Source organism: Aethalodelphis obliquidens, unplaced genomic scaffold, assembly GCF_003676395.1.
Source record: "Aethalodelphis obliquidens isolate GAN/ISIS:26980383/991018 unplaced genomic scaffold, ASM367639v1 scaffold7, whole genome shotgun sequence".
In the NCBI taxonomy this organism is placed as follows: domain Eukaryota; kingdom Metazoa; phylum Chordata; class Mammalia; order Artiodactyla; family Delphinidae; genus Aethalodelphis; species Aethalodelphis obliquidens.
The window spans coordinates 55,763,319-55,774,641 of NW_020837951.1; the positions used below are offsets into that span (position 1 = coordinate 55,763,319).

General features: G+C 44.5%; 1 protein-coding gene across 1 annotated transcript; it reads left to right on the forward strand.

Moving 5' to 3' along the window:
- The first annotated feature begins 297 nt into the window (after nucleotides 1–297).
- Nucleotides 298–11,323, forward strand: MLANA (melan-A). The gene is made up of 5 exons (XM_027105838.1): nucleotides 298–401; nucleotides 1,638–1,736; nucleotides 4,492–4,588; nucleotides 9,554–9,667; nucleotides 10,980–11,323. The coding sequence occupies exons 2-5, from the start codon at nucleotides 1,660–1,662 to the stop codon at nucleotides 11,046–11,048; spliced, it is 357 nt and encodes a 118-aa protein (XP_026961639.1). The 5' UTR covers nucleotides 298–401; nucleotides 1,638–1,659; the 3' UTR covers nucleotides 11,049–11,323.

Consider the following 11,323-nt stretch of genomic DNA (forward strand, 5'->3'; position numbering starts at 1 on the left):
AAGTGGGGCATATTTACACTAAAAAATATTGCCCGGACACAGTTATACTAAAAAATTATTCATTGTTTATCTGAAATTCAAATGTAACTAGGAATCCTATATTTTATCTGGCAACCCTAGAGAGAAGGGATTGGCATTTAAAATTAATGGCTTCCCTAAGATGAAACCCTGGGATTGGGGAAAACAGAGGCCACAGTGAGCTGTGACTTTTTGAGGAGAGGAATGAAATCGGTTTCTTTCACGCCAATTAAGCAATCACAAATGACTCCATCAGAAATCCAAACTCGTGACTAACATGGGACTCAAGACCAGGAAAAAAAATTAAAAAGATTAAGAGCCAGAGAAGCAATCTTCACACACAGGGCCAGCCAGCAGACGGAGTGGATCCCATCCAGGCAGGTAAGAGCATTGCCATCTCACCCATTCTTTCAGAACAGAACAGGGTTGGGAGATTCTGGTGTGATCCTCCAGCCTCCATGACTCCCGGCTGTCGGCAGAATTCCTCCGCAACATTTATAATTCTCCGACTTAACTGAAGGTTCACAGAGTCTCCTCCTAGGTCCTCCCTCTAGGCTGCCAGGAAGCAAAGCAGAGAAGCAGGAGAAGCAGTTGTTCAGGCTGTAGCTGGCTCATGAACAGCTGTGTCTGCTCCCTTGAAGAACCAATTTTCTTGGCTCAGGTGGGATGAGGTGCATTTGATGAGCCCACACTGTTTGCCAAGGCTCAAAGCTGGAGGTATAGATTTACAAAAACAACTTAATGCAAAATTAATTAAGTTTTGTGTCTATCATTTTGAGCACAGAGTTCACCCCTACATTATTCACCTGAGATGATCAGTGAGTTCAAGTGTGATTTCTTCTTTACAACTGGGAAGGGAAAATTACACATGAAATGCCCCAAGGAATGGGTTCGTGGGATAAACTCTCTGCTCCTCGCTCCCACTTCTCTTCAGCTGTTTTAAACAGGCTCATTAATACAACTCTATGGGGACCAGACCTTTGGGATTCATGAGAACAATAAGAGGGAAGAAAAAAGCACACTAGCAAGGAGAGAAGAGAAACCATTGTTGATTTTTAGCAAGCACGCTCTAATCATGACCACTGAAGTTCATGAGCTTTTTTTCTATTTGTTTGTATCATAGTTTAAAATTTTGTATTTTGGGGCAGTTTCATTTTTTGGAAAATGGGCTTGGAGGATGCTGTGCTAGGCCACACACACATTATGTCATCATAGCCTTCTATTTGTCCAATGATCAATATAAAATAATACCTTTGGAGAGAAATAACTCCTCTTATTAACCACAGTCTTGGACCAGGGAAAGTAAGGAATAAAAATGCTTCTTGTTTGTTTCCCTACAAGTTTATGGTATAGAGTCAAATTAAAGGTTACTTTTCCCCCCCCAAATTATAACTCAGTTTGAAAGTATTTTCCTTTTGTTTGTGGTTCTTTCTTTGAACCTGAGCGATTTCCACTTGATATTAGTGAAAGAAGGAGGTGCAAATCCTCTCACAGGGAGAAACCAGAAGGTTCGGCTGTCATTCCTGGTCACCTAGCAAGAATGTCTTTGTGGGTGTTTATGAGATGTAAGAACATGCTGGATGCGTGAAATGACACTTGTGTGCCCCTGCTGTTAGGTGACCCGAGGCCTGACCCCACAAGATGCCAAGAAAAGAGGCTCACTACATCTATGGTTCCCCCAAGAAGGGGCACGGCCATTCCTACATCACAGCTGAAGAGTAAGTTCAAAACCAGACGCAGCGGGGTTTCCAGTTTGTCTTTTGCTTACACAGCCTGCTGGCTTCCCCCAGCACATGCCTGTCTGTAAAACTCTCTAGTGTCTATTCCTCCAGAAAGTAAAGACCCTGGCAATGAGGTGAGGAGACCCTGTGATCCTACAAGGGACCTCAAGCTTCTCTGAGGCCAAGGAGGCAAGGAGGTAGGAAAGGTAAAAAGCTGGATCTTGCCATTTTTGTCTGCATTCTTGGCTATGAGGCATTCATTGTAGGTTCTCAGGCTGAAAAACATCTGTCTGGGAGCAAGATGCCTCTTTCCTCAAGCCTTGCCTGTCTACTCCACTCAGGCTTCCGGATGTGGTTTGCAGACAGAACAAAGGCAAGTTGCCAAAGGGCAAGTGAGGATGAAGGGTAGATGTGTGTGACTCTACCTGCTGACTGACTCCAAGGTGATTCAGGGTCATAACCTTTGCATCAATACTTTATCCTAAAGAAAGGTGTTTCGTATTATGAATTAACTTAAAATAAGTATTTACATGATTAGACATTTCTAAGTGCTAAGCATTGTATACCAGCCCAAGATGCTATTCTTGCCTTTGAAAAAATCTTACAACCTAGTGGGAGAGTTAGGCATGGGAGTAATTTCGGCAAGTGTGTGTGCTGTGATGGGAACACAGGCTGTAGGACACAGTCTGCATGGATGAGAGTGGGCAAGGTCGGGGGATAGTGGCAGGGCCCCCCCCAACCCCGAGTGGAGACTCCAACAGGACAAACGAGGAACCTGGTTTTTATGTGGACCATCTCTTAAGTGGTCTGCTCAGAACTTTCTGCAAACCTGCTCTCTCGGGAAAGAACTGTTGAATAGCTTTACCAGAATGACCTAGCAGGGGCAAGAGACATGAAGAACCCATCAAAAGCACCGAGGAGGAGTTCAGCCTGGAGCATTTCCTCAGAAGACCCTAGTGGGATTCTCTAACATCCCTGCATGGTCAACTGGGAGTGGAGGTGGGGAGATCTTCTGAAAAAATGTCCCAAGAGCAAAAATATACTCTTGCACATGGTATTAGGTAGGATATCTTTCAGCTCTTGTATGATGACTCAACAGACTCTGTGAAACCACCGTCAAGAGAGGTTCTCAGTTGAGGGGGCATAAGCCGCCTATAGAGCTTGTGAAAATGCAGCTTCCTAGGCACTGCTACCCAAGAGGCTGACTCAGTAGGTCTGGGGGTGGGGGGCCCAGGATCTGCACTTTATTTTATTTTATTTTTTGCGGTACGCGGGCCTCTCACCACTGTGGCCCCTCCCGCCGCGGAGCACAGGCTCCGGACGCGCAGGCCCAGCGGCCGCCGCCCGCGGGCCCAGCCGCTCCGCGGCACGCGGGATCTTCCCGGACCGGGGCACAAACCCACGCCCCTTGCATCGGCAGGCAGACTCCCAACCACTGCGCCACCAGGGAAGCCCCAGGATCTGCACTTTAACATGCATCTCAGGCAACTCCACTGCAGAAGGTATCTGGGTGACATCTCAGGAGCCCTGCCTGGCTGGGCAGTGGGTTCTTGTGTTGTGTCTGGCACATCCCAGTGTTCTCGGCTCTCACTAGGCATGTGTGAGTGCAATGTAACTGTGCACGAAGAGCTGGAACAGAAGGCTTCCCTGGTGGCGCAGTGGTTAAGAGTCCGCCTGCCAGTGCAGGAGACATGGGTTTGAGCCCTGGTCTGGGAAGATCCGACATGCCGCGGAGCAACTAAGCCCATGCGCCACAACTACTGAGCCTGCGCTCTAGAGCCCACGAGCCACAACTACTGAAGCTTGCGTGCCTAGAGCCCGTGCTCCGCAACAAGAGAGGCCACCGCAGTGAGAAGCCCGCGCACCAAAATGAAGACCTGACGCAGCCAAAAATAAATAAATTGAAAAAAAAAATAAAAGAGCTGGAACAGAGCTCTATGTGTGTCAAGATGTCCAAGGGGGTGACCACAGACCTAGGGGGTGGAATTAGAGCACAGGCATGCTGGGAGTTGAATCAGCTGCCTCCAGTCACGAGAGCCCACTGAATGTCCCCGTGACAGCTTCATTTCAGGAAGGGGCGATGCAGCAGGAAGGGCACTGGCTGGGTACCTCGGGCCAGTTGCTGGGAATGCTGGTTCTGCCGCTCTCTGGTGGTACAACCTTGGGCATTTTACCAGCCTAAAATCTTGAGGATGTCAGATGTGAAATGAACATCCTACCCACCCCAGTGGATTGTTGCGGGCCTATAGTGGGGTGCTTGCCTCAGTGCTTGGCGGGGTTGTGAGAATTCGATAATCTAATGCATGTAGAATGGTTATCATGGTGCCCAGCTTACAGCAGACATTAAGTCAATGTTCCTTTCCACTTCTTTTTTGTGGACTAAGAGTTGGGGAGAATGTTTTAAACTAGCGCTAATGAAAAGAAAAGATAAATATGCTGTCTCATTAAATATGTTGTCCACATAAGGGTCAGTTGCTACTGTACCTGTTGCACCTGGAACTTGGGTGCTGGGGCCCAGGCCAGTTAGCACTGCTGCTGTGGGCACACACCTGAGAGGTTTCCAGAGATGGTCCCGTCCCTGGGTACGAGTGCTGGAGGCCTAGTGGGTGCTTGGTGTGGTGTGGAGTGGGACACTCCTTGGGGACTGCTCTGACTGCAAAGCCCCTGTGAAGAGAACACATTGATGTACATTTCATTATAATCTGGAACAAGGTTTCTGTACCAAGATGTATTTCTCTATCTCTCGGGCTAGGGCTGCAGGGATTGGCATCCTGACAGTGATCCTGGGAATTTTACTGCTCATCACCTGCTGGTACTGTAGAAGACGAAGTGGATACAGAAGCTTGAAGGTGGTAAAGTTCCCACTGCTGTGTCCCTCCAGATCAAGGACCTCCTTTCTCCTTCTTTCCCTGAATTTCTGGGGAGTGGGGGGACATTCTCATGATCACCTCTAGCTCTGATTCCTGGTTCCAATGAGTCTTCCTCTACATTGTACTTCTTGTAACTCTTCCTTTGCCTCTGCCCACGTGTGAACACCAATCAGGAACTTGGTCCATATTTTTGGTTCCACTCACAGGAAACTCGAGTGCCTATCTGTGTGTGTAGCTGAACACTAATGGTTTGTGGGGCACAGGAGAAGGGTTCGTGGTTCTCTTGCACAGTGAACAGCAGCATTTGAGACACTCCAGATCTTACCAATCCTTCTGGGGATTCCCACTGGCTCTGTTACTCCACTTAGAGGCCCGCTCCTCTCACCTTGCCTCTTCACCCCTTTCCTCCCAGGTTGCCTGGGAATTCCAAGTTCTTCTAACTCTGTTAGCAAGCAACCCATCATACCCAGGACCCGTCCAGCCATCAGTGCAGTGAGGAAACCATCCACCCCTCAGCAGCACAAAACACCACCAGGTTTTTAACAGATTCCTTCCTCCACTGATGGCCAATGTGGTTTTAATAGGATTTTTGCTCCTTTACCCATACGAGCAGGAAGTTAACAAATGACACGGTCCAGCCTTGGGGTAGCAGGATCTTCCACACATGAGAAACATCAACAGAGCCTCTAAACTGCAAAGACGACAGGTTTCAGAAACCTTGCTTCAAAGCCAGGTAGCACTTTGGAACTTAAGCATTCTCCACTGTGAGAAATGGGATGGAAGGAGAGTTGCAACTTGCTCTCTCTCTTTCTTTCTCTCTCTCTCCCTCTCTGCCTTGTTATTGCAGATCTGAAAGCTTCTGAGGTTGATAAGTAATGGAAAAAAATTTATATTTACAAAAGATGTTGGAAAGTTCCAGTCCTCATTCAGCAAGCACTTCATGCAGAGAAAGAGGTTCTGTGATGGAGGGGAGGACCGGCCTGGGTGGAGGGTTGGAGCCTGCGGCAGTCTGAGGAGAAGAAAGGAAAGGGGAGAGCTGTAGCTTCAAGTTCTTCTCCTCCTTGCCAGGAAGCCTGGGCAGTCCCATGTGTCCCTTTCCCTAATGCCCATCTTGCCATAGCGTCCCAGATACCAACCATGGAAGACAGGGTGACCTTGGGGGGATACAGCCACCAAGCAGCAGCCCTCCAGTGTGGTGACAGTTATGGGAAGGAGAAGTTTCTGAGCCTGAATAAGACTCCAGACCAAGTTCTGTAGCAAAGCCTTGGGTTAGGAGGTTAGGGATAAAACTCTTTGCTCTCTGCCACACACTCCATGTGTACCTCTAGCACTGTGTTATGACATTGCCTTGTAATTTGTTATTTACTTTTTGCTTCTTCACCCCTTCTCTTTCTCTCGTTTATGAGCTGGGACAGAGAATATTTCTTATTCATCTTTGTAACTCCAGTGCCTAGCACGGTGCCTGGCACACAGCACTCACCCAATCGTATGGCATAAGGAGTTGGTCTCATTGTCTGCCATTGACTTGCTTGGTGGTGTTAGATTTTCATTTCTCTGAGCCTCATTTACTCTATTATACACCTAGACACAGATGATATAACATGATGTGTATCAGTTTTTATTTAATATGTTTTCTTCTATAATTTAAAAAATTTCATTCTATGTTTGCATATTTAAAAAGTTTTTTAAAATAAATTTATTATTTATTTTATTTATTTACTTTTGGCTGCGTTGGGTCTTCGTTGCTTGCGCGTGAGCTTTCTCCAGTTGCGGCGAGCGGGGGCTACTCTTGTTGCGGTGAGCGGGCTTCTCATTGTGGTGGCCTCTCTTGTTGCGGAGCACAGGCTCTAGGAGCGCGGGCTTCAGTAGTTGTGTCTCGCGGGCTCAGTAATTGTGGCTGGCAGGCTCTAGAGAGCAGGCTCAGTAGCTGTGGCGCACAGGCTTAGCTGCTCCGTGGCATGTGGGATCTTCCCGGACCAGGGCTCGAACCTGTGTCCCCTGTATTGGCAGGCAGACTCTTAACCACTGTGGCACCAGGGAAGCCCTATGTCTGCATAGTAAAAGAAAAATGATTTAGTCTTTCAAGGAGTAAAACCTCTACAAACTCAGTATGTTGGTACCCATTTCCTAACTGTCCACGATTGCTAGCTTGATGCTACCCGGACAAAAAGGCAATGTGTTTTGTTTTTCTTTTTCCTTTCTGCTTCAACACTCTCATCTTAAATGTGTTCACTTGAAGAGTAACAGTCTTAGTGTCGTGAGCTCAGACACTGAGCATTTTGCCTGGTGTAGTTCAAGTTCAACCTGCCACCCTCCATTCCTCCAGGCCTAGACCAGTGATTTGCAGAGTTTTTGGAATTTTTATGAGATAGAACTGTGTTTAAATTCCCTTGTTCCCTAATGTTTAAAAATGCTGTCATTTATTTTTTTAATTAATATTAAAATATTGTTTTGAGACTTTCATATCTCCTGAAAAGCCATGTCGGGGACCAGCAGTCTAAGAAGTTTAGGCAAAATTATGTAAAATAGTGCATTAAGTACTGCATTTAATTACATACTCATCTCCCTGTCTCTCCTTGGTGATTCTATTTTCATTATAAAGCAGAAGAACATAAGTGATGAAAAACGCAAGTTTTGGGTACCTGAATCACTCCACATGTAGCAACCTTCATTAGGCTTTGAAATATGTTTATTCTCCCACTTACACTGACCACAGAATGGTAGAAAGGTTGGTTGGAATTAAGGTCTCCTAAAATTTCCCCTTTGGCTAACAATTCCCCTTAGATCTGAAAAACACCTTCTGAAAAGAAAGACTGCTTTTTGCAGCAATGTGTCTCAGAAGAAAATGATTTGTAAGGGAGTGGAAGTTGGCTTTCATATTTATCAGTTTTACTCTTTCACTTGGGAAGTTTAGGACATAATACTTTTAATTCTTGGGGAAGAATTTAAAGGCTCTGCTGATAGCTCAGTTTACACTCATGTCTTGCGGTGCCATGTCTCTCAATGTATGGTCAGGGGCCTTTGCACTTGAATCACCTAGGGTTCTTGCTAAAACGCAGATTCTGGGATCATCTCTGGTGGTGGGACCCGGGAACCTATGTTTTAACACACACACTGAAGTTTGATCAAATACAGAGAATTGGCAGTGAACTGGGGAAGTGGCCCACGCTCCTATCCTATGGCAGGTGAGGATTAAAAAAAAAAAAGAAGAAGAATAAAAGCAATAATTGAGGTAAAGGGAGAGAATGCATTAAACACCTTACCTGAGATATATTGCTGGGAGTGGTGGAGGGGAGCAGAACCTCCCTGGGCCCTCATGTCAAACTTGGGGTTCTTGTGCTTATATCTTTCCAAGGGGTAGTGTCAATAATGATTTCAGACTAGAGTTTAGGAAAATTACTTCTTTACAGTCTGCACACTGTGTAGGTATCACCTCCAACCATGTGTGGCCTCATCCAATTGATGTTCCAAACACTTCTCCTCCCTGGGAGACCTGCCTTGATGCCCTTCTCTTCCAACCCAGTAACCCCAATAATCAGCCATGGTCTGAAGACAAGCCTGCAGAGGCACTGAACACCTGCACAGCCTCCCTGTTCCAGCCCCCCTCAGCCAGGACCACAGAGAGCTGCTCATGCCCTACTGGTGGACTGGGTTCAGATATGTTTGGGTCTGTATCTTCAAAAGATGAATTAGGTGCGAGCATTTAAAAGTAACAGTTTACATAAAAATCTTAATTTCTAGTTTCTTTTTTTTTTAAAAATCAAAAGATCTGGCAAAACTGGCAGCTATGCAGTGGTCTGTCCCTTTAGATGGGATATACACTCCCTCCTTTCCTATGGTCCCCACTTGACCTCCTCCTCCCTCTAAGTGTCTGAGCATAGCTGAGTCACCCCAGGCACAGGCGATAAGAAATTGCATTGTCTGGAGAGCAGTGGTTCTCTGTGTGGCCCTGGACCAGCAGGATCCACATCACCCAGGGAACTTGTCAGAAATACAAATTCATGGGCCTTCACCCTAGACATACTATGTAAGAAATTCTGGGTGTGAGCCCAGGAATCTGTATTTAACAAACCCTCCAGGTGACGCTGATGCATTCTAAAGTTTGAGAACCACTGCTGTGGAGAATTTAACAGTAAAAGCAACTAAAAGTTAGTCTGCTTTTTATAATCACAATGTGCTAGCAATTTTAAACAATGTCAGTAATGAAATACTCCCCCTCACTAGGATGGACCGCTCCTGCAGTCCCCATTTTGGTATGTGTCTCTGCCTTGCATAAATGGTTGTCATTCTATTCTAGGGAGGGAAGGCATTACCCCCTGAACCTATGCAAACCACCGAACTAAGCTTTTACCCACCCCTACCCCAATAACTCAAGGTGCACAACAGCCTTTGACTGACTTGCCATCATTGTTGTGATGTGACTTGGAAGCTCAGTGCTACAGCTACAGCATTTCTATCACAACACAGGCATTCGTACTGTTTCAGATATTTTGCTGTCATTATGGGGAAGGCAGAAATAGACAGTGTCCCTGCTATCAAGTTGCTCATATGCTTGTCCTTACTGTGATACCAGCTCCTGCTTCACTAGCTCTGATCTCTTCCACTTGTAACCATTCTCTGAGAGCCATTTTTTAGATTCACTCTTTTTTTCCTTCCCTTCAAAAATATTCATTGACTAACTAGTGGGTGTCAGGCACTGTACTAGGTGCTTCACCTTTAGTTAATTCCCACAACAATTTTGAGATGTAGGCGATATTATCTTCATATTACAGATGAAAACACTGGAATTCAGAGAGATAAAGTGACTAGCCTGAGGATACACAGCGAGTAAGTGGCAGAACCAAGATTAAAACCCTTTCTTAAAACTTTGGCTTCTTCCTCTTTTCTTTAATGGACTCAATTATTTTTTCCTCACCCACTTACCTTCATGAATTCACATTTCAGGACAAAAGCATTCATGCTGGTACTCAAAGTACCTTAACAGGAAGATGTTCATGTGAGGGGCTTGGTCACCAGGACGCCAAACTGCCTTTTCAAGAGAACAATTGTGAACCTGTGGTAGGTTGAGATCCTGCATCTTGATGTTTTTGTGTATGGCTGGTTTCAACTTAAATGAATAAAATTATTCCCATTTAGAAAGCAAGGGCAATGTGAATGTGCTTAATGCTACGGACTTTAAAAAGTGGTTAAAATGGTAAATTTTTGTTATGTATATTTTACCATAATAAAAAATAAATAGTAAGATTAAAAACAAGGGAATCATAGAGATTTTCTTAAATTGTGTCCTCTCATACCCAGATTTTCCAGGGTCAATAATGAGACCCCACATGTAAGATCTACAGGAAGAATTTGGTTCTGGTTACAATATCCTTTTGTCTTATGTTTTTAGTATAATTGCCTTTGTCCTGAACATAGATATTATCTAACGGAGAAAAAAAAGTACCTACTATTAACTGTATAGAGTTGCACTGTCCAATAGGGTAACCACTAGTCACATGTGGCTATTGAACACTTGAAACAGAGTTGTTTGAATTAAGATGTGCTGGAATACATACCAGATTTCAAAAACTTAGTATGAGGAAAAGAGTATAATTCATTAATGATTTTTTATTGACTACATGTCAAAGTGATAATATTTTGGTAGGTGGGGTTAAATAAAATATATTAGTGAGATCAATTTTACCTGTTTCTCTTAATTTTTTAAATTGTAGCTACTAGAAATTTTAAAATCACATATGTGGTGCACTCTATTTCTATTGGACAGTGCTGGTATAGATGTAGTACGTCATAGTTTTTGAGAGCACTGACTCCAGAGCCAAGTTACTCCATGACTTACCAGTTGTGTGATCTTCGGCAAGTGACTTAACCTCCTTGTGCCTCAGTTTCCCGACCTGTAACATGAAAACCTTGAAAATACTCCCAGGGTTGTTGTGAGCATTAAATGAAGGCTGACACATTTGTGCTCTGTTGATAGTAGCAGTGGCCTTTAGACACGACTATAGGGATTTATGCTTGTGGTAAAGATGCAGTGTGATCAGTGTCTGTTTAACAGGATTCAAGAATTCATTAGCTAGGTTTGGGGCTTCTACTGACAAGGATAATCCAGGTATAAATAAGTTTCTGAAATTTTTGGGAAGCCACTTAGCCCTTTTTCTTCTCTGCCATTGTTTCCCCCAACAATGCTTCAACATATATACTTGTGTAACCTAATAACGATTACCTCATTGGGTGGAAATTAGCTGTGGACAGTTAAACAAGTTTCAATCCAGAGCAAAAGTATAAACATCATGCTAACTATTTTGACTTAATCCCTCTTCCAGAACCATATGTACCGCTGCCAAGCCCATGCTCTCCTTTCTCACCCTTACAGGTTCCCAACGCTCCATCTGCCTATGAGAAACTCTCCACAGAACAGTCACCACCACCTTACTCTCCGTGAGAGCCAGGAGGCCCCTGAGAGATGCTGAAATGATTTCCCTCACACTTTTTGTTGAATTTGATGTGGACATGTAATGTTCTGCTTCAGAATGCTGTAGAAACAGTGTACATCATCTCTACTATTAAGCTGGCTGTTAAATTCCTTATAGGGCAACTAGCAATACTGATTGAGGAAATGATGAGAAATATTAAAATGGGAAAAGCTTCGTCAATAAACATGGTAATGGATGATACTCTCTGTGCCAGTAATAATAAATCTACAGTATTATTTTCTGA

What these genes read in the sequence shown, in the direction of transcription:
- MLANA (XM_027105838.1), top strand. Translation starts at nt 1,660, where the DNA reads ATGCCAAGAAAAGAGGCTCACTACATCTATGGTTCCCCCAAGAAGGGG. An exon ending in GTGGATACAGAAGCTTGAAG is followed by an intron (nt 4,589 to 9,553) that starts GTGGTAAAGTTC and finishes TTCACATTTCAG; the next exon opens with GACAAAAGCATTCATGCTGG. An exon ending in AGAACAATTGTGAACCTGTG is followed by an intron (nt 9,668 to 10,979) that starts GTAGGTTGAGAT and finishes TCACCCTTACAG; the next exon opens with GTTCCCAACGCTCCATCTGC.